The 22151-nt window shown below is 48.9% G+C and overlaps 1 protein-coding gene across 1 annotated transcript in view; it reads left to right on the plus strand.

Moving 5' to 3' along the window:
* The window catches only part of LOC111154967 (EPH receptor B1), a 288290-nt gene that overhangs the window by 208353 nt on the left and 57786 nt on the right, over positions 1 to 22151 (plus strand). Inside the window, exons 9-10 of the mRNA XM_022514925.1 lie at positions 296 to 360; positions 12468 to 12590. Of these exons, the coding sequence (XP_022370633.1) occupies positions 296 to 360; positions 12468 to 12590 (188 nt within the window). The remainder of the gene's footprint in view (positions 1 to 295; positions 361 to 12467; positions 12591 to 22151) is intronic.

Below are 22151 nucleotides of genomic sequence, written 5' to 3' on the forward strand. Positions count from 1 at the left end.
CGGAGCTGTTCCCGCGAACTGATGGCTGTCCTCAGCATCTCTGCCCCCTACTGATGGGGGACCCACGGCCCCGCCTGGCCTTTGAAAGACCTTGACTGGAAAGCTGATCTGGGTGCTTACGGTGGTGGTCAGGCCAGGAAGCAGGATGGGAGCTAAATGTTAAAGTGAGAGATCCCCCCAGCTCCGGGGGATGCCTGAGTGAGCCTCCACGGGGACAGGGGAGCTGGGCGGACACCGGAGCGGGGCAGCGAGCCTGGGCCCCAGCTGAAAGAGCTCCTCTTGCTTGCCTCTGCAGGAAACGGGCTTACAGCAAAGAGGCTGTGTACAGCGATAAGCTCCAGCATTATAGCACCGGAAGAGGTGAGTAGAAAGAACACACCCACCGTGGGGTACAGGAGGTGAGCGCTTGGACTACTCCCTATAGCCAGACTGGCTGGTCCCGACTGCAGAACCCCTTCCAGCCCCCAGAGCCCCAGCAGACGCCTCTCTCTGCAGGTTCCCCTGAGCCACAAGCTGCCTGCCCCTTCTGCTGTCTGCCCGTGGTGGGCATTCATTGGGTGCCCATTGGGTAGATTATCTTCCACATTGATAAGCCCATATAGGACACAGAATGCAGGGAGAAGATTGGGTTTAGCAAGTCAATGAATCCTGAAATCAGACTCAGTGGGAAAGGATGGAGGGTTCTCTATTAACATCTTCTGCCTTATCTTATCCAATTGAGCGGCTGGGGAATGTGTTAGCCAAATTCACAGATAAGCCAGAGAACATGAATGCAGGGAATTAAAAAGATAGCAGAGCCCAAGAGGCCGGCGTGTTGGGATATCTCCCAAGTGTTTTCTTTTAAGCAGTACGTTTAAAAGTTTTTCTCACTCATTATCCTACCCATCTCTCTCTCTTTTTAAACCTATGTGTAATATTTTTCTAACTAAAATTCCTTGTCACCAACGTACAGTGTAAAGTCCTGTGTCAAAATGATTCTTTTATCTGTGTCATTACAACATTGCAGGATCTGAACAAGGTCCCCCTAGGTCAGCTGGGCCACTTCCCCACTTCCAGAAAACTTAGCTCCCCAGGCCATGTTCTCATTCTAAATAACTCCCTTGGAATTCCCCAGATGCCCCCAGAAATCCATGCCAGCCTTTTGCACTGTGCTGTCACAGGCTCCTTCTGGAAGCTGCGTCTCACCTAAACTCCTCCCTGCTCAGTGCAATGCCCCCCCCCCGCTTTCTTCCTGTTTGCTCAGCAGTGAGCATGGAAGACAGACCTTGTGGACACACATGCACACACACCCTCAGCCTGCCTTCCGTGGGCAGCTCCTGGAGCAAACACAGGCTCAAGGGTAAATTTCTCCCAGACCACACTCTTCCCTTCTCCAAGGGTTCACCAAGGCAGGAAGGTGAGGCTGGGACCGTCACCCAGCAGCCCCACCTCAGAGGAGCCGGTGCCGGCTGGGGCGGTACAAAGGCCACTCTGGAAAATCGGCTTTGTTCTCTGGGAGGCTTTCAACCCAAGACCAAGAAACGGCCATGGGTCTGTAGAGAACAGAGCCCCCAGCGGCTGGCTGCTGTTCCCAGGCACTTGTTACTGGGAGGGAGGTGGGGGCTCTGGGGCGCTGAGACTCTCCCACAGGGGACCAAGCAGCAGCACAAACGGTTCGGGACTGGGAGAGTGGCCCTCGTCTAAGGTTACCAGCAAAGTTCCTGCAACACTCAGAATCCCATCTACCTTCCTTCTTTCCCTGTCCTGGCCACTCTGTCCTCCATTTTAACCAGTTGTAACTGGTTTCCCAGGGCTGTGTTCTCAATCTTTTCCTACGTCCTGACTCTGAGCCTCACTGCAAAATCTACAGATGTGTTTACCTATTTTAACATGTGCATTTGCCCTTCCAGCCAAGGCCTTAGCTTCCTCAGCTGAAAAACACAGACTTGGATTTATCTTTGATTCTCAAGGGAGGGTTCCACACCCCTCCCCCTACTGAGCATCAGAATTACTTGAAGGCCTTTCTCTACCCACCCTGCTTCCCCACCTCTGCCTCGGGATTCTGACACCACTCCCACCCACCCCCTGCTCTGGGCTAACTCCTGGCCATACTAAGAGCCACTGTGAAGTCCAGTTCCAATTTGGCATCCTGTGAGCTCTTTTGATGACACATTTAGAGATGGCCATGTCCACCTGATTGCGGAGGATGCCACATTGGGTTCAAGAGGAGGAATGCCATTTTGGAGCCTAGAGATGACCTGGGGTGAGAATGGGGTGCCCTAAGAAGGAGCTCCCCTTTTTAAAAGACCAGCAAGCTAAGCCTTGTCACTCTTCGGGCAGGGTATACAGAGGGTCCCCAGGCATGGAGTCCAAGTGCAGCTTGGTGCCTGTTGGGCCACTTCAACCTGAAATCTGGCCACCCTCCTGCTCTGGAGGGGTGGGCTAGGCCGGCCCACCACGGGGCACCCACGTGCACAGAGGTATGCTGCCACAATAGCCAGAGCCCCTTTGGGGGGACTCTGTCACCTCTGAGGCCAATAGAAGGAGACCTCCCTAGTCATTAGGGTGCACAGAGAAACCAGTCTGCTGTCTGCAGTGATGGTGCCTGCTGCGGCCAGCAAGAGGGGCTGAGCGCATGGCACCCCCTGTAATGAGCTGCGTGGTTGCTGACCCTGGTAGAGCCAGAGTTCGCTCCCGTGGCTGCTTTAGAAGACTGTCTTCTTTTCCATTCCGCTCACCTTTTGTAAGCGTCCTTGCCCCTGTTCATGACTGTTCTTTTTATCTTGTCCCCTAACCCTGGCTCCTCCTTGCCACCTGCTTCCCTAAACTCACAGTTGCGTGCCTTGAACTGCGTCTGTGCTTTTTCTGCTGTGCACATCCTCACTCTGATCCAGGCTCTTCTGTTGGAGAATCACAGCTGAAAGGCTGTAGAGCTGGGGTCAAGCTCGACACACGTGGAACAGAGGAGAAAACTCCCAGCTCAGATGGAGGACATGTCTGCCCCAGGATGGGGAAGGAGTAGGAATATTTAGCCACAGAAAAGCCTATTTTGTGCCCCAAGTTGGGAACTTTATTCTGGAAGCTCCCTTCGACTCATCCCACCCTGACAACACCTTGGGAGGCAGGCACTAATGCAAGAAGGTTAAGGGACTTACCCTGGTCACACGGCTCCTAGGCGGCAGAGGCTGATGGCACACTAAGTCTGGCTATGGAGCCCATGCTCTCCCCATGTGGTAGAAGCTCAAGCTGCCGGGCAATCAGCAGCAGGTGAGAACCGAGTGAGGACTAACCCTAGGTGTTCTGGCTGGTAGTTTGTTGGTTCCCCCTCCGCTGGTCCCACTGTAGGAGGCGGAAAGGTCAATTATGTCTGATCCACATGTGGGCATGTGGATTACAGACTCTACCTGGACCGCCCACACGCATGCCCCTCATGGTGATGTGTGGCTAGCAGCTGCAGCTCTGAGGACCTCCCGCCCAGGGAGTGACAGGAAACCTACAGCAGCTTCCTGACTGCATTCATCAGAGTCCCGCCCCTCTTCCCCTTGGGCAGGGCACAGGGTGCCGTAGAGGCCAGTGGTCCCTGCCCTCCCAGGCCCTCCTTTCAAGCTGATGCAAAGGCCAAAGGAGAAATAACAGGAACCTTTGAAGATGGAATACCTTTTCTAGCCCATCCAGACATGGTAGAGCTGTTCGCTTTGAGAGCAGTGTGCTGTCTGGGACACCAGTTCATGGCTCTCCTCTGAGCCTGCAGCACCTGAACAAGCGTGTCAATGGGAGGCTGGATTTGGGTGAGAGAGATTAGAGGGAAGGCAAGTTGGGAAGAGAATCTGTTGGATGCGGTGTTGGATGCTTGGCTGAAGAGCCTGGAAGCCTGTGGTTCATGTTCAAGAGTGGGTGGGACCGTGCTTTTCCAGTGTCCAAGGAGAGGCAGACATATGGTTGTGTATTCTCATGATTTCGGGGAACCAGATATCAGAAGGTGCTTGCCGGCAGCCTAAAAACTGCCTGAACAGGATGACCAGTGAATAGTAGGCCAGGGAATCTATCTTAGAAAAGTTCCAGTGGATTCGGCATTTGGGAAATACTACTGGTATTTATGGAGGTTGTGCAACTATGCTCCCAATAGTAGCTGGTGCTTTCCTGATTTCTGAGTTGTCTGAACTGGGGAGGGGCAGGGAGAGAGGAAGGAAAGAGTCTGGGAAGGAAAGAGTTTGGAAAGCCCTTGCCTTTCAGGAAGCAACCCTAACACAACCATCTCCGGGTTGCGGGCAATTGCAGATAACAGTCACGGAGCTGTTCTCAAGCCTCGAGAAAAGCAAAACCAAATAGGGTATGTGACCAGGGACTAGTGAAAGCTCTAATTTCCACCTCAGGCAAGAGGACAGAGCACTGAGATGACAGGACAGGAGTGTGAGCTGGATCCCTGCCAAATGCTTGTAGAGACCAAAGCACGTAGGTCGTGGGCATTTACAATCTGAATTTGGTGATCATGAGGAAACACAGATGATCAGTAAGAAAAAAGAATGGGGACCTCATCTCATTTACTAGAGTTATACATTTAGTGATTTCAAGAGGAATTGCAGATGTAGTGAGTTTTCATTTTGGCAAAAGTATTTGAAGATCTCCTAGGGGAAAGCAGTATAAAATGAGTACGGAGCTTGTCTTCAGACCCAAAGAAAGTGGGTTAGTGAATCTGTCAGCCAGGAAGGAAGTCACTAGCTTTATTCTAGTCCTTGTCCAATTCAAACTCTTGTTCATTTGATTGTTTTTTAAATTCATGAGTCAGGGGCAAGCAAGCCTAGGGATGCTCATCAAGCTTGTAGGTAACAGTTGGAGAGCACAGCTAACACCGTATAAAACAATCAGAATTCAGAACTGTCCAACAGCTTTGAATGCTAATTTGAAATCTGCAAGATGAAATGTTAGAGGGATAAATCTAGAATCTAATGTTTAGGTTAAAACAAAAATAAAGCAACACAGAAAGGAGGAGACCTGACTCGCTATTCGTTTGTGTGAAAATGTGTAGGTAGTTAATTTACCACATGTTTAATATGAGTGATACAGAGCCGAGTGAAAAGCCAAGCGCTGTTATTGATGTAAAATAATAGTAAAAATAATATCCAGGTTTGAGTACCTACTGTGTTAAACACTTTACTTCTGTTAACTCATTTAAGCCTCATAACTGTCCCAGGAAGTAGATTTTGTGTGGGAAAAAACAACCTCAGAGAGGACAGGTATCCTGTCCAGAATCTTGGAATTCATTGCAAAACAAGGTTTTAAACTCAGGTCTGTCTGACTCTGTGGTCCCCCAGGTCAGAGGAGGCGATACACAGACACACTATCCTCTGTGCTAGTAAGAATACATCTACAGTGATCTTCTTGGTTCTGAGGACCCCATTATGAGAAGAGTATTTTTGTCCAGGCATTCTGCCCGTGGAAGGTGGCAAGTTCTGATCTCTTACCTTAGAGACTTGGAAACACCCATTCGGTGCTGGAGAAACACAGGCAGGGATCAAGCATGATACCTTTATGGCAAAGGAAAGGAGAAGATGTTGTTGTTCTTCATGAAGTTATATAGAACCATCGAGGGAAAGATCAGAGTAGGTAGAGGTTTGATTCAGTAGGGAGCACCCCCACCACAACTGGAGTTATTCAACTCAGAGCCAGGCTGCTTTGTGGGGAGGTAGGCTCTCTGTTCCTGCAAGCATTCAAGGGCAGGCTAGATTGCCAACTGCTGCTCTAGATGGGAGACTGGACTAGATTAGACCCAGAAACACATCTTGCTCCAAGATTCCACGCCCATCCTTCCTGACTCTGGGTGGTAGATGTATTTCAAAACTGTAGAGGACCAGCAGCCAGCCCACTGGAAATCACCTTGGGCACCAGGGTAAAGGTCAGGGGGAGCCTGTTGGAGGAGGAAATAGACTGGATACTTGGCTACCACTTCTGGGGGTAACAGGAACATTAGTAACTGGTTGTGAGTAAATGAGGGCCTACGAGGAGTAGAGGAAAGGCCCCCAGGGGCAAAAAGTGGCAGAATTTTCAGTGGGTGCTTATTAAATGTCAAGGAAATTTATGAGCAATGCCTTGGCTGTTGCCTTTGGGTTCCCAAGACTTCGATGGCTTAGAACCAGCGGGCCTTGCCTGCAAAGACCTGCCTGTGCTGGTCATTGATGCCAAGAAGCAGGGAGAGGTTACACTCTGTTTCCTGAAGTATCTTTTGCGATAGCAAGTAGCCTGTGGCCCACTTTCCTTCTCCCGGAGACTCATCTGAGGCAATTACTGTGGTTTTAAGAACAAACTAAAATGGGTGAAACTTCCAAATACAAGGAGGGAGGAAGATCCTCCTCAGTCCCTGCTTTTCCACTGAGGCCCTTTGCCTCCGTTGGGGCTCCCCTCTTGGATTCTTCCCCAAATCCTAGCTGGGCACACAAGAACTCTGCTCCTTCCTGGAAACAAAAACAAAACAAAAAAAAAAAAACAAAAAACAAAAAAACAAAAACAAACAAAAAGACCCAACCACCTATTGCACTCTTCTTGGCCCTCAGAAGCAGGTGGAACAGACTGTGTCTAGTTCCCACCAAGCTTTCCTGGTAGGTTTATTCCAAGAAACTGCCCATCACATCAACAGCTTCAACCACCACCTGTGTTCCTCCTCAATCCGTAACTCCAGACTTAGACGTCCGGCTCTGTTTCCATTCTGAGCGTTATGACAGACTTCCGGGCACTCGTGTATTTCATCTGCATGTTCAAAGAGCAAAAGCACGTGTGCAGACTTCCCTGACAATGGGGTTTCTGGCCCAAAGTCCCTTACCTGGTGAAGGGCGCTGCTTTATTCCACACGTCTTGGCATTGATTTGGCTGCTTCTGGTCCCTCTTTAATTCCCCATCTTTAAATGCTCAGCAAGTGCTACCGATCCTCCCTTTGACATTTCTCTTGCCTCTTCAGTTGTCCTTACTGCAGCACTCTGGTGGAAAACCCTGTATCTTGTGCTTTAACGACCGCAACAACCCCACAGCTGTTTTGTCCTCCTCCAGCCCCTTCCCCACAGCATCCAGGTGAACACGGCAGCCTGCCAGCCAAAGGCATTCCCCAATGCCTTGTGCTCAGTGCATCCCTTCCTTGCAGATGGAAAAGTTGTCAGCTCTGTGTGTCCGATGGCATTGATCTTAATGCCTTTGGTTTTGTGGTCAAGGCCCTCCCGTGCTGGTCCATCAGTGCTCTGCCTGCTTGGTCCCCCCTTCTGCCACACTGAAGCTGGCCACGTTCTCCTCATCATGCCATGGTGGGCTTCTCTCTGGCTTTGCCCTAGATGCTCCAGGCTTCTCCCTCCGCAGTGCATGACCGCGGGACATGTCCTTCTAGAATAGTGACCTGGAGCACTGGCATCCACGGCCCTCTGTCTTCTCTGGTTTCTGCTGCATTTATAGCTCATTGCCTGGTGTGGGCTCCTGATTCTAGACTCTCTGGCACTATTCCCAAGTACTGCCAGTCTTCATTGTCAGAAGAACCTTATGAGCTCTGCTTTTTCTATAGCTCCCATGGTCCCTAGAACAGCGTCCTGTCGACATTGAGGCTAATGAGGGGGTGATCAATGTACCGTGGCCGAGCATTGGATGAAGTCCCTCCCAGGGACTGGATTTTATGTGCTGATCCCTAAACTGCTTCCCTCTTGTGCTTAGATATCTGGACCATGTTTAGGTGAGTCACAAAGATGACAAAGTCTGCCTTGGATCCAGAATGGGATCCGAGGAAGCACCCTTTGCTCTTTCCCATGGCTCCATCAAACCTTCTGGGACACAGGGTATCAGTGACTGAGGACAAGCCAAGTCACTACCTCTCTGGAGCCATACTGTAGGGTTCCAGGAATCCTCAGCCTACAGAGGGGCGTCAGGCTCTTCCTGGCACTCTTGAAGCCTCCTGGGCTGTCTGCTCTCCATGGACCCCCCAAGATGTCCGTGGCACTGATTTTGTCCTTTCTGAGTGCACAAGAGGGCTGAAGAGGAGCACTCCGTCTTCTCCTTCAGCTCTCAGTACTCCTATGTCACCCACTATTTAGAACTGGCCCTTTCCCAGCCTGCTTCTGCTCAGCCCTGAGACACTGATACTTGCAAGTAGGTCTAACTGACATTTTCGATACACCCCACATATCTGCCAGCATCCCCAGCATTTGTCCCCGCTGCTTCACTTTTCAGTGCCCCCTTATGGAGTGATGTAGGGTCACTGACAATGGCCAGGAGTTTCTTCTCCTTCCAGGAGTGCTCTCTGCCACACAAGAAGACTCTGGGTAGTGGCTAAATCATTTGTCCCCAGACTTCTATGCCTAAAGCAGGGGTTGATGGGTAAGATTTGGCCAATTTCCTCAGACTCTGATCTTTTAAAGCTGGAGGCAGTCCAGGCTGCACCCCTAGCCATAGCATAAGTGAGTTTTGAGGTCAAAGAACAAACATACCTACAAATCAGTTTTTTAATAGAAATTAGTGAATTAGAAGAGCATAAAAATGAAGAATTTTTCTGTCTCTCAAGGCACTAGCAATCAGAAGTTTAGATTCATACACACTGCTTTTGTGCCAAAGGTATGTAACCTATGTTAAACATAAGGAAAAAAAATCGATAACTGTAAAATAGCATAAATATATAATATTAACAACAACAATAATGTGAAACACCGTCCGGAGCATTATAAAACGCCTTATATTATGAGCTGTATTGCATCTGATATTGTTTTTACTACCACTGATAATATTTCCCCAACACTCATAATCTGAGAACAATTTCTGAACCCGGTCTCCAAATGTTTGGCTGTGCCTGACTCTGCAGCTGACTTGAATTCCTTGTTCACTGTCTGGTGATTCATTGCACTAAATACCATTTTCCTGATAATTAAAAACTGCTCACAGGCAAGTGGGAGCAGGAACAGGCTGATGCAGGATTTATGCAGAAACACAAAATGAGCCAAAAGACAAATGACCTGTTCTGCCTAGCTAAAGCCTTTTTTTTTTTTTTCCTCATCATCTTCAGGGACTTGAGAAAGCCTAGCGGTAATGCAGGAGAGAGGTCTGGAGAGCTGTGTTATTCCAGGATGAGGTAGATGCCAGGAAGCCGTGATGGGCACATGCTTGGTCACATCACTCTCCTGATTTCGAGCGCTGGATCCCTGTCCCCAGCCGGAGTCAGGCCAGGACCCTCCGCTAGGGCAGCCCTCTCAGATCCTCATCAGGGGAAAAGCGCCCACATCTCAGCCATTTGGTAGACCTCTGATTTCAGCTTCCCTTCCTCAGTGTGACAATGGTGTCTTCAGTTTCAGGGAAAACAAGTCCTGATTCCTACCGTCGCCCAGATGTGGAATTTCACAGGCACTTTGCATCTCTCCTCTTAGGCTCCTCTGTGCAGCCCCCTCAGCTGCTTGGGAAGGGCTTTACTGGCAGTCGGGAGCCCTGACCCAAATTAGCTGTGACATTGCCCCCCCACCCCCATTTCTGTAAGCCAGCAAGGTAGCAAACCTCTCCGTGTTAGTAAACTGCACCCATCATTGAAGTGTGGACTTGCTAACATCTTGGTGCACTTGGTGGCCTGTTCCTGGCCTGGAAGAATGCCAGCCCCATCAGATGAGCCGTTGTCCTCTGGGAACAGGTCCTTCCCAGAATGGATGGGGGCTAATATCCGTAAAGCTTATTAACTCAGAATCCTTTCTCCTTCATCCTTATATGTGTCTGTGCTTGCAAACCATTCATTACCGCACATTCTAGATTGTTTAATTAGACTTTGCGGAAGAGTTCCTGTAGGACAGCTTAGCATACATCGTTTAAAAGCCCTTGATCTAAAATAACAAGGTACTTATTTTTAAGGTAACTAATAAACTCTAAGTGTCTGACATCCTCCACTGACCACCCCACCTTGCTTCTTCTTCCTGCCTCCCCAAATACTTCCTAGAACCGTTTGCTGATAATCACCATGAGTACATCCATGTGCGAGCCCTCCCCGTGTACATCAGGCACTGGGCTGGGTATGTCACTGGCAATATGTTCTGTAATATCAGAGTCACCATGGGAGGGAGGTGCTAGCTTTGCCACCAGCGGAAGAGAGACCTGTTCTGAGAGAAGGATGGGGCTTTGCTGCATTATGCCAGGCTAATAAGAGGCTTTGGGATTCTGTCCTCGCCTAACGGCCCCAGCGTCTGGCTCTCACCCTCCTCTCATCTCCGCACAACACAGAACTTGGGCAAAGTCACAGGTTGTGACACTGACCTGCTGTCTGCATGGCATTTTGAGTGGGTCTGTGGTTGCCTCACCTCCTGCCCTCACCCCTTCAGCTCATGCTGGCCACCTTCCACCTGCCACATCTGTTTCTTCCCCAAAAAGCTCTCTCCCCGCTTACCTGCATGGCGGCTGATCAGCCATCCCTGAAGGCTGATGGGAACCTGGGCAGTAACAGCACAGCTCCCTCCTTTTAGGGTGGGCCAGCCCTGGAGCATATAGTCACCCACACCAGCTCCTACAACATCGCTGGGGTCTTCAGCCTGCTTCGGGAGGAAGAGGCTTGAGAACACGCTTTTTCTAGGCTGACTGCCTTGCCTGATCTTACTTCCCCACCACCTGCCCCGACTGCTTTGGGAGAGTCTTTCACATAAGCCACTGGGCTCTCGGAAACTTGTCCCAGGGGTTGCTTCTGGTGGAACCCCAAGTTTGGCTGCCTGGTGCTTATCTGCTTTCATTAGACACTTCAGTCTGGTTTCAATGGTTCGTGCTCTTCAGTTCTTCATTCCAAATGAGAACGAGATAAACCCCATCCCTACTTTCCTTCTAGTCCACTGTTGGCAAAGGAGAACACCTGCCTCTCTCTCTCTCACTCTCTCCCTTCCCACCACATTCCCCACAGATTAGAACATTCCACATAAAGGTGAGGATCTCTCTGTCTGCTTTGTCCAAATCTCAGTCGGCAGATGGCAAAGTCAATGTTGTCATTCCCAGGTTCCCAAGGAGCGTTCTACCATGGTCTTGACCAACTCGAAGCAAGCAGCCTAGCATGCTAGGAGTGATTTTATTTAATGATTTGGAATGAACCATCTTTCAGAAAGAGTCATTCTTCTGGGCATGGCACCTGGCTCTCTCAGACTTAAAAAAAAAAAAAAATCCCCCTTCACTTCTTTGCTGTATCTTTCTTCTCCCTCTGGACTGTGCTCTAGCACTTCGAATCCTTACCTGAATGATGACCAAAGCAACACTAACTTGGGGGAGCTGTAGAGTCCTCAGAGTTTTTTGGATGAAAAATGTCAGGACTAGCCTCTGCATATAGGGCTGGGAGTCAGCTAGATGAGGTGCAGTGGGGATGGGCGGGTGGTGCTCAGGGAACCTGGGGGACTGCCTCAGACTTGGGTCCCGTCCGGGGTCGCTCAGCACCTGTGCCTTTCCAGACCCGCCTACCCTGCTGACCTGACTCTTCAACCTACCAGACAGCAGCAAAGGGCAGGCAAACCGCTTCCCCTTCACAAGGATGCCAGGCTAGACCATGTGGTTTCGCTTTCAAAGTCCTCTCCTGCCCACCACACCACCACCAAGTGAACAGTGTCTAGTTTTTGCCTAATGACACATCAGACATGTTGAAAATTACATTGTGAGTGAATCCATTTGTTTCTTGGCTTCCATTTCCTTTTTTGTCCCCTCTTCTCCGCTTTCTGAATGTGTTTTTTCTGCAGTGACAATTCTCTCTTTTGTCCCCGTGCACACCTATTTATCTTGCCACTATAAACATCAGTGACAAAGTCTATATTCCTTTTTGTATTTCTCATTCACCATTTTATTCACTTTTCATACTTCAGGGTGTCTGAGGGCATGGGCGTTCATTACCATTTTTCTTTCATTCCACCTCATTTTTTTTTTTTCTCTGTAGACTTTGCTCTTTTCTCTATCAGCATTTTCTAAGCTTTTCTCTTCATGTTTTCTCTTCTGGTGTTCTGTCTTGACACTTCTAACTTGAGGTTTTTCTAATAGCAATTTCTCCTTCTCTCTCTCTCTTTTTTTTAATCCATCCTTCTCCCTCTTGCAGCCTCGGCCACAGCCGTCAGTTATAACCTTAACGGTGGCCTCCACTCAGAGAAGTTGTCAAGTTGATAAATATTGATATCTACCCTACCATTTTACCACCGCTTTTCTGCTAATGCATTTGGTTGGCATCAATCAGTTTCTTTGCCTTCTGTGAGTGCTCAGTGTGGGAACTGGTCCCGATCTGTCACTTATAAGTAATCTGCTCCACATTTCATCAAGAGCTCAAAAAGAAAAGAAAATATGGAGGAGAAGTAGAGGACAGAGAACCAAGCTAGTGTGGCCCATAGGGAAGGGACATGGGAAGGCCTGGCCAGGCACAGAGAGGCAGTCTGTGTAGGGGGGAACCTGCCCGGCCATACCCTTGCTGCTGGGGACAGCAGCCAGGACTTACTGACCACCGTATCCTCTTTGGGATGTTAACCCTGCTTATCTCCTCTAATAAGGCTCCCCAGGGATGAAGATCTACATTGACCCCTTCACTTACGAGGACCCCAACGAAGCTGTCCGGGAGTTTGCCAAGGAGATTGATGTATCTTTTGTGAAAATCGAAGAGGTCATCGGAGCAGGTATGGCCCTCCCCTCCCCTCGTTTCTGTTCTCTTGGTGTCCAAGCATCTTCTTCCTAATGTCCTAGGTATTCTCTTTCAGCATAAAAAGTCATCCCATTGAGAAGGAGCTTCTAACATCTTTCTCCCAGAAGATGAGTCTGACTCATCTGCAACGTGTGTCTGGGGATCTTTGGGGGGTCTTGATCATGGTGGCCAAGCTTGACTGGTGTTGCAGAGAAGTCAGCTGCAGTTTCAAAAGACTCAGACATAGCTCTGGAAATGGACTGCCGAATGTGGACAGAGAGAGAGAGATCTAGGGTACACAGTGGAAAAGACTGAAAGAAACAGTAATTTTTAGAAGCTGGACATAGTGTCTCACTCACTGATAATCTCTCCAGGGCTCTGGATCAAGATTCCTTCCTCCAGTTTCTCTTTTCCTATATACATGCATTTGGAGAGAGATCATGATAAATTGAAGAGGGACCGCTGTTTCCAGGAGAAAAACCTCCCCCTAAGTGTATTTTCTACAAAAGATCTATGATATGGACGGTAACCCAAGACAGATTTCACTTCCAGGAAACGTGTGTGCTCGCAACCATCTTACTGTGTTGGAATAGAAACTCAGCCCAGCAGAGGACTAGCTGCCCGAGATGTTCTCAGGAGATCCTACCTAAAAACTGACCTAGATTTTTCATCTTTCCTTAATGGATCAGTAGTTGAGTCAATTTGGCAATGGACTCACATTAAAAAGTGAACAAGTAAAATAACCCAAAATATCATCACTTTATAAGTAACCTCTTTATGCCTCCTCTGCTGCCTGTTTTGAATCTTCTTAAAACTGTGTCTGCTTTGTGTCCTCTTTCCTACTTTTTTATTTTCTTCTACAACATTTTTTGTCTTTTCTTCTCCAGTTCTTGTTAGCTGTTATTCAAGCTCTCTTCATGCATAATGCTGTCGTCGTCTTTTTCGTCCCTATGCTTAGAAGTGCTTTATTCATACCAGTATTTGGAGAGCCATGGTGTTGCCTCTTCCTGTAACATTTTAACTTGATAAAATACGCTCAGTCGAAGTCTTAGAGACAGCCACTTCACGTATTATCTTTAGGAGGAAAGTCACTATCCTTCCATTCACTGCTTCTCTTAATGCACTGAGGGGTCACAAAGCCATCTGTGAAATTGGAAGTCACATTTGAAAGCTTGCCCCATTAGGCCACCATTTTCATGCTCTGGTTTCTCTCTTAAAGAGCTCCTCCTTCATGGCATCTCTGGGGGGGGCTGCTGGGACTGTCCCTGTTGGGACACACCTCTCCCCTCCCACCAGCCCCTCTGAGTCCCAGCCCGCTGGCCGTAATCTGATCCACATGAGTCTATCCGTGTTTCACATTGACTTTCATTAAATATGTTACCGAACCACGACTTCCACTTCTGTGCAGATAATTTTCTCTTCCCCCTTAGATGCTGACGTATTTAAGGATCATGCCTTGGAAGGCTGGATACCAGATAAATTGGATTACTCTTAGGGGCTCAGATTTCTGCAGTGAACTTGAAAGAGTGTCGGGGAGGCGTGCTTTCAGTCCTGTGCCCTGTTTCCTCACGTTATTAATTGTTGTTATGTTATGTGGTAATGGTGCTAGTGATTTTAATGTTGTTATTTATGTCATGTGCTTCGAGCGATGTGTTCTGGACTGCATGTCACCCCAGAGAGCACCCATCAGCCCCCTCCCGCCTGTGTCAGGGGAAGAGTAAAGAGGCTTTTCACTTTATGACCCTGCCAGGGTGTGACGATTGGGGGTGAGCTCACCCACAGCCGGCCTCCTATAAAGGGATAATCGACGGCCCGGCCCCATCCTTTACTTTCCCTTTTTGTGTAGCCTGGGCCGCTGCTGCTGGTGCATCTTCCTCAGAGAAGGTCAGTCCTCTCCGAGGCTCACGTGGAAGTGGGGAGGGATGCATACATCCAGCATTTCATGAGACACCCAGTGGTATGAGGTAAAGACCTGCGCCTGGTCGCTGCCGACCACCCTCTACCAGACGCTCACCTCCTCACGATCCAGAAATTCCAGGGCTAATCCCTGTGGATATTAATTCACTATGTGTAACTCGATGCAGTTTTACCAGAAGACGCTTCTAGCTGGAATCAGTCCCCACTCTCCAGTTCTTTTTCTCCTCTCTCCCCACTCTTGCTTCTCCACACCCTGCCTCACTGAGACTGACTTTAGTTTGTGCTAAAAGAGCTGGTGTGAAGGTCAAGTTAAAAAGAAAGCATTTTGTAAGGTAATGTTTAGACAGTGTTGTTGGCATTGCTGCTCTTAACCTCCCGACTGACTGAGAGCAGGGGGCAAAAAGGGGGCTGCAGATCCTAACAACACAGCAAAAGAAGGCTCGGAAGTCATTCGTCCTTTCTCTGCTTGGGTACCCCCACAACAAACTCTTATTGAATACTTCTTGCATGTTGGACGTGGGGCTCCAGAGATAGACAAACAGCAACCCTCTCCCCTCCCAGAGCTCTGACAATCTTAGTGGGATATAGGCCAGTCATATGTTCACTGTTGGGCCAACCCAGAGCAGCGTTCAGTCCCTTGCTCTGGGAATGAGCAGGGACATCAGGAAGGCTTCACAAGGAGATGACCTTTGACCTAAGCTTTCAAAGATGAAAACTGGTAGAAAGAACAAGATTTTTGTGAACCTCATTAGAGAATGAGACAATGACAGAAGAGGAAAATTGCATGACTTAAGGAGAGAAATGAACATGACCTTCCAGCAGCAGGCTGCCAGTGGCAGCTGGCACCAGTTCCCAAGAGCTGATAGTGTGTGTCTCTTTCCAGCCCCGTGTTCAGTGACACCTGTTGATAGGACCACATCAGCCCCAGTAGGGGTGTTTACATGATGGGAATTGGCAAATGCTACAAAAGGGGGGTCTTTGTTTCTTTGCTTTCTGGAGAGCTCCCCAGTGAACACTTACTAGCACACCCCAGCTTCACAGACCATGCAAGGTTATTTCAAAGGATGCAGAGGACCCCGCCCATACCTGCTGAGTCCCCCCCACTCAGCAGGTGGGGCCCAAGAAATGGGTTGTGATTGTGGCTGAAGGGGTTCCGTTTAGAGTTCAAGAAGATCCTCGTTCATTAAACACTGACCCTGTGCCTAAACTGTGGTGGATTCTGGGAAATGCACAATGCCTGACAACCCCTGCCCTGTGGGGTGATAGTCTAACTCACACACCATGCTGGTCCATGAGAGGACAGTGGGCCACTGACAACTGAAAAGAGGGCCCCAGGGAACACATGGGCCTGGAGATGGGAAGAGAGGTTTGAGGGCAGGAGAGAGTCCAGGAAGGAGAGACATTAAGGGCCCTTGAGGATGTGAAGGCTTTGGATGGGCATACTCTCCACATGACACATCCTGAGAACAAGGAGGAGAGAAGGCTGACAGGGAGGTGTTTCCTGACAGTAAGCATCAAGTACTGAGTCTGGGGAGTCAGGCTGAGATCCGGCATTCCAGAGGTGTGGGTATGGGTTTTATCCCATGGAGGATGGTGGGTTTTAGGTAGGCATCTAAACAGGCTGGGAGATGGGAATGAGGCTCTAGGGACACAAACTGGATAGAGGCTGTGTCTGGATTAGACCAGAAGGAGATGATGGGAAAGAGTGGGTGAGGCCTCGGAGGCATGGAGACAAGTTACGAGACTTTGCTTGGAAGTGTGGAGAGGATGGTTGGGTGGTAGGGTAGCTCAAGTAGCCTTCAACTGGAGTGGATCCAAACGTGGTGAATAGAACTGATGGGGGGGGGGGGGCAAGAAGGAGGTGGGGGCCAGAAATGGGGGGGGGGGGATTAATCCCGTGGGAGGGAGGGAACCCTGCAAGGCCCTGGGGGTAGGAGTTGGCGGTCATGCATGTGAGTAAAGGCAGTAGAGTCAAGTCTAGATATTGAAGCTGGAGAGTTGTGGCAACTGTGGGTTTTCTCAACATCTGACCCTGTTTCTCAACATCGCCCTCCAAGTTCCATGAAAGGGACGCATTCTCAGAGTTTTTGTTCATCCCACGCCAGGCCTGGTGTGGCACTCAGGAGCTCCATCAACTGTTTGTTGCATACGGTTGAAGGAAAGTAGATCCTTGGTGGGGCGAGTAGAGCAGGGAGGAAAATTGGGGGCAACTAGGCAGAGCTTAGGAGAATGGAGAAAACCTAGAGGAAGGTGAAGAGTCCTGATTCACTTGGCACTCCAGAAGTGGCTCAGTGAGATGAAGGCTGGCCTTTGTCCCCCACAGCAGATAATGGATATCACTGGTCTCTTCAACGAGGGCCACAGGCCTTCTGGAGTCTTTGGCAAATATCAGCTCTTCGTGACCATGAATCTGACTCATAGGAGCCCTCCCACAGATCAACTCCAATGCATTGGTTAATTCTGATCAGTTCAATCCACAGATTCACCCAGAGCATCAAGCAGGCTGCTATCTATAATTGGGCCCTCCAGCATGAATGACAGTCTGGGTTGTGCAGTGTGCAACCTATGTAGCTGTACACAGCAGCCCCGATCATGACTGTCAAGTGCATGGAAATGTAGGTAGAAGTGACACTAGAAGGTGGCTTCCAAAGGAAGATATGGCAATTGTATTTTATTAACAAATCTCCTCTTCTGACTCCAGTAGCTGCCAATTCAGCATTTTTACAGAAAACCTTTTTGAGAAAGAGGCAGGCTTATGGGGAGAGGGTTGGGTGGTGGGGATCTGTGATGTGCACCAATTGGGAATGGACCAGCAAGGCTCCACGGTTCTCTCCTTTGAAGAAGAAGATGGGTTCTTGGGGATGTTTTGGTAGAAAGTCCACCTTCCAGTCTGATTTTCCCAGGCTTAATCGAAGTGGGGGTGGCCTCAATACTGGATAAGAGTCACAACAGGAAGGGCTTCGAGAAGAGGATATCAAGTAGATGTCTTGAGTACTTATAATTAAAATAACTGGAATGTATTGAACACTCACTGTGGACATACTTTTCAAGCATTGCCTTACTTTACTCCCTTAATGTGAGATAGGGTGTGTGTGTGTGTGTGTGTGTGTGTGTGTGTGTGTGTGTGTGTTTAAACTGGTGAGGAAATTGACATTCAGAGGATAGCTTGCCCAAGATTGTGTCACCAACTGAGTGAATAATAGAGCAAGAATTGAAACCTAGACACAGTCAACCAAGTCTGGTGAATGTAACCCCCTACATAGCTGCCACTTTGGGCACTGTTCTGGGAAAGAGCAGTGAAGTATACAGGGACGTTACTTCTGCCTGGGGGTTTGGGATATGTGAGCTTCCTTATTGGTAGTGACGATTCGTCCTAGAATTCAGTATGCCCGTGGGTAGGTGCCCCTCATTTCCTGGAGAGAGCACATTCTTCCGTCCTCCAATCATCTTCTTCCAGTATAATCAGCTACCTACCTTAAGGATAGCAATGAGGACAAAGACAGGCAGCATTTTCAGTCATATGTGCTTGCTTACATTATGAAATAATGTCATCTATAGGTGGACAGTTGTCGCCTGACCATTGGCAGCCCTAAGAAGAGGGATAATCAGTTCACTCTCACCATGTAGGTGTTAAGTATCATGCACACCATGGCCATCAAGCACATTCCATCTTGTCTGCTAACTCCAGGAGCCCAGTAACGGGGACCTGGGGAGCCCTGCCAAAAGGAGGAATGGCGCTATGATCAATAAGGAATGTCTGTCCCGGGTGTGGGGCTCAGAGGTGGCAGACCACCTGCCATGGTTTTACTCTCCTTGGTTTAGCCATAACCTACTTACCTTGCCCAGGCTAGTGTGATAAAACTGGCTGGAAATCCTACTTTAAAACCTAGTTTAAATTTATTCTTTAGAAGTTCCTTTTCTGGTGGAAGCTTGAATTAGTAACTAGAAGCTCTGCTTTCCTTTCTTCCCCCCAAGGCAGTTTGTGACTTCAAAACGCTGCTCCTAAAAAAAAAAAAAAAAAAAAAAAAAAAGTGCAAATGTGTGTAGATTCGCACTGCACATAGCCAACAGCCACCAGTCGAAATACCTGCTAGTAGGTTAGATGTTTCATTTTCAAAAATTGAAAATTCTTTCTTTCTGATTTTGTATATAACAGTTGAGGCATTTAATGCTGCTGAACCACTTCTCTCTTCCTCGTTTTGTCAAGGGAAGGAGGAAAGAGGAATAGGCAAAGAGCTGAAAACTTGTAGGGGATAATTTCAGGAGCCGTCCGGAGGACAGACGCGGGAACTGGCTAACTTACCCTCAGAGGACAGCCTGGAGGGCCGTGGTTCTCAAACTGGAGCCCAATGTCAGAATCCTCTTCGAGGCCTATTAAAAATCCTGTCACAGGACCCCACCTACTGAGCTTCCGAACCAGAAGGTCCAGGTCGAGCTGGAGAATCTGCATTTTCTAGCAAGTTCCCTGGCGATGCTGCTGCTGTTAGGTGGAAACCACACCCGGAGAACCACCGCTGAGATCCCCTGGCCCCCAGACTGGCCTGAAGCCAGAGAGAGGTCCTAGCCAAAGGGAGGTCTGGTGGTAGGAGAGGCTCCAAGGTCAGCTGCAAAGATGCATGCCAATCGAAGTCCAGCCAGACCCAAATTAGGCTGGCTGCAATCAGTCAGGGAAGGATCCGCGTAGAAATGATCAACCCTAACCACTACCCAGTCATCTCCTATAAGTATCTATTTTAAATATAATGTTAATGCTTGATTTGTGGAGAATATTTTTAGGTATTATGAATTTTTATCGAAAACTGCAAAGTGTATGGCCGTGCTTTGGAGCTCATGGAAAAGGAAGCTCTTAGAGCTCAGATCCTGGCAAATCAAAGCATCCTGGACAGGAAGCTCTGGCCTTAATGACAGGCAAGGTGTCAGGAAGCAAAAATCATTTCTTGAGAATGGTGTATGAACCCGAAGTCGAAGAGCAAGGGGACAGAGCCTCTCAGGTTGTAAGCCACACAAGGCCTTGGTTTTCTGTTACTAATGATGGCAGTATGCCCATCGACCCCCACTCCCTAGGAGCCTTGGCGGTGCTAGAGGACCAGAGTCCCCACACTTTAGCTCCCGAGGCTGAGCTAGGGACACCTTCCACACACCCCGATACCTGGCAGCCGGACTTCCCCACCACCCCCAGCATAAAGCCCTGCTTTGTCATCGGTCCCGCTAGTTTGCAGAAACCTGCTCCTTCTCCTTTTTCTCTTCCAGAGTCCACCCCCTACGTGCCATCCCCCCTCACACCCCACCCCTGGCTTGTCTTAAATCGCCACCCACATGTGCTGCCCACAATGTGTAGCCTACAAAACATCTTCTCCAACACTCAGCACCCCCTTAGGAAGCCCCAGTGGTCCTTCCTTTCTTTTTATTGTGTCGGGCTGAGAAAGCTGAGCCTGGGGAGTTGATGTGCCCCGAGTCGGGTGGTCAGGCTGGCGCCCACACGAAGCTACTCCCTCCACTCCCTGCCCCAGTCCCTCTCCCAGTATTGGGGCCACGTAATGACAGGATGGAGCACAGCCACCTAGTGAGGACGGTGGACTAAGTAGCTTTCTTTGTAGTGGGGCCTTTGAAAATCTCTGGGCTTGGAGAATATGAAGTCATTTCTTTGCCAGACAGGAAAGGAGCTATCTTTACAGAACCAGTATGAAGCCTCTGCTTCCCATGCTGGCGGTAACACTGCTCCCACCGTAGTGACTGACGACTAAGCCCGGCTCTCCCTACCCAAGGAGACCACATGCTTTGAACATCTGTTTTTGTTTTTTTGTTTTTTTTTTTTTAGAGCAGTTTTAGGTTTGTGGCAAAATCGAGAGTAAGGTACAGAGATTCCCCACATACCCCTTGCTCTGCACATGCACGGCATCCCCCACTCTGCAGCCCTCACCGGAGTGGTACCTTGGGGGATAAACCTACTGTGATGCATCATTATTACCCCAAGTCCATGCTTTACAGGAGGGTACACTCTTGGGGTCGCATACTGTACGGACTGGGACAATGGTCTAATGACACGTGGCACCGTGACAGTTGCAGGTAGAGCGGATTCGCTGCCCTGAAAATCCTCTCTGGAGAGTCCATTTCCACTTTATCATTTTAAAAACCTATATGATGCAATGCCCGCGGAGCATACAACTTCAAGCTCGGGAGTAGGAGCACTTTACTTGGAAACCAGCCAGCCACAGGGTTAAACAGTGAAATAGCAGTTGTCAGTTCAGAAAGGAGTGTGAGCCACACTGGTCTAGGCAGATAGGACTTGCCAAAGCCACACTTTCACCGGTCTCTTGCCTCTTGTTTTTTCTTTCTACTCTGGTGTATAAAACCTTCATAATTTTTGAACAAGCCCTGCAGTTTTATTTTGCACCTGGCTCTGACCCACAAATCACGTAGCTGATCCTGCAGGTAAACTTGAAGTATGTCCAGGCTCCGGGTGCACCCAGACAAGTGAATCAGAATTCCTAGAGGTGGGATCCAGGCCTCTGAACTTTGCTCAGAGTACACCTGCTCCCCAGGGTTCTGCGGTGGGCGGCCAACTTCAGGAACCACTGATGTAGAAGAGAAGTCTTAAACCGGGGCATTCCTGTGTGTGTCTTAGGGACATCAGAATCACCTGGGGCATTGTCCCCAGCTCCACACACTGATGCAGACACTGATGAAGATACTGATTCCTAAAAATTCTGACCCCATCCAGCTCCCAGGCAGGAAGTCTCCATGAATGTGAGATCTGTCTATGAGTAGGCCACTGTGTTTGTGGTTCCCCACGTAAGCGTTGCTGTGACAGTGACAGCACAGCTGGGGCATGGTGGTCCCTGGGTGACTTTTTAGGCAACTGCTGAGCATGCCTGCTGAGGGGCACTGGCAGGAAAAGGGCTCGGCATCGACAGCAATCCTGGCTCTGATCGCAGCTGCAGGGTTTGGGGTATGTTTTCTTTGTGGCCCGGTGTCCTTACCAGTAAAATGAGCATAATGACACCCAACTCACGAGGGTGCCTGAGGATTAAATGAAATAAGATATGCAGAGAGCCTAGCAGATTGCCTGGCACGTGGTAGGCGGTCAATAGACATCATTGTCCTGTCTCCTCCAAGAAGAAATATTACTGTATCTTTCCCTTCAACCACTGTCTTCTTACTAAAAGAAAATGTAACCAGTTATTATAGCAACAAGGAGGAAATACTAACCGATAGTCTTCAGTTGGTACATTTATCAAATGTGCAGTCTGTATCTGTATTCATTCAGCTCATGGTTACTGAATACTCACTAGGTCAAGGTGTCAGAAGGATGGATTTTGGGACACCTGGGTGGCTCAGTTGGTTAAGCGGCTGCCTTCGGCTCAGGTCATGATCCCAGCGTCCTGGGATCGAGTCCCACATCAGGCTCCTTGCTCGGCAGGGAACCTGCTTCTCCCTCTGCCTCTGCCTGCCTCTCGGCCTACTTGTGATCTCTCTCTCTCTTTCTCTCTCTCCCTGACAAATAAATAAAATCTTTAAAAAAAAAAAAAAGGATGGATTTTATAGACGCACACTCATATTATAGATTACGCGTATACACATACACATACATATGCATACATGTAGACATGTTTATACAAATATATACACATGTGTATAC

Source organism: Enhydra lutris, unplaced genomic scaffold (genome assembly GCF_002288905.1).
Source record: "Enhydra lutris kenyoni isolate GAN:26980312 unplaced genomic scaffold, ASM228890v2 scaffoldscaffold39, whole genome shotgun sequence".
Taxonomy (NCBI): Eukaryota; Metazoa; Chordata; class Mammalia; order Carnivora; family Mustelidae; genus Enhydra; species Enhydra lutris.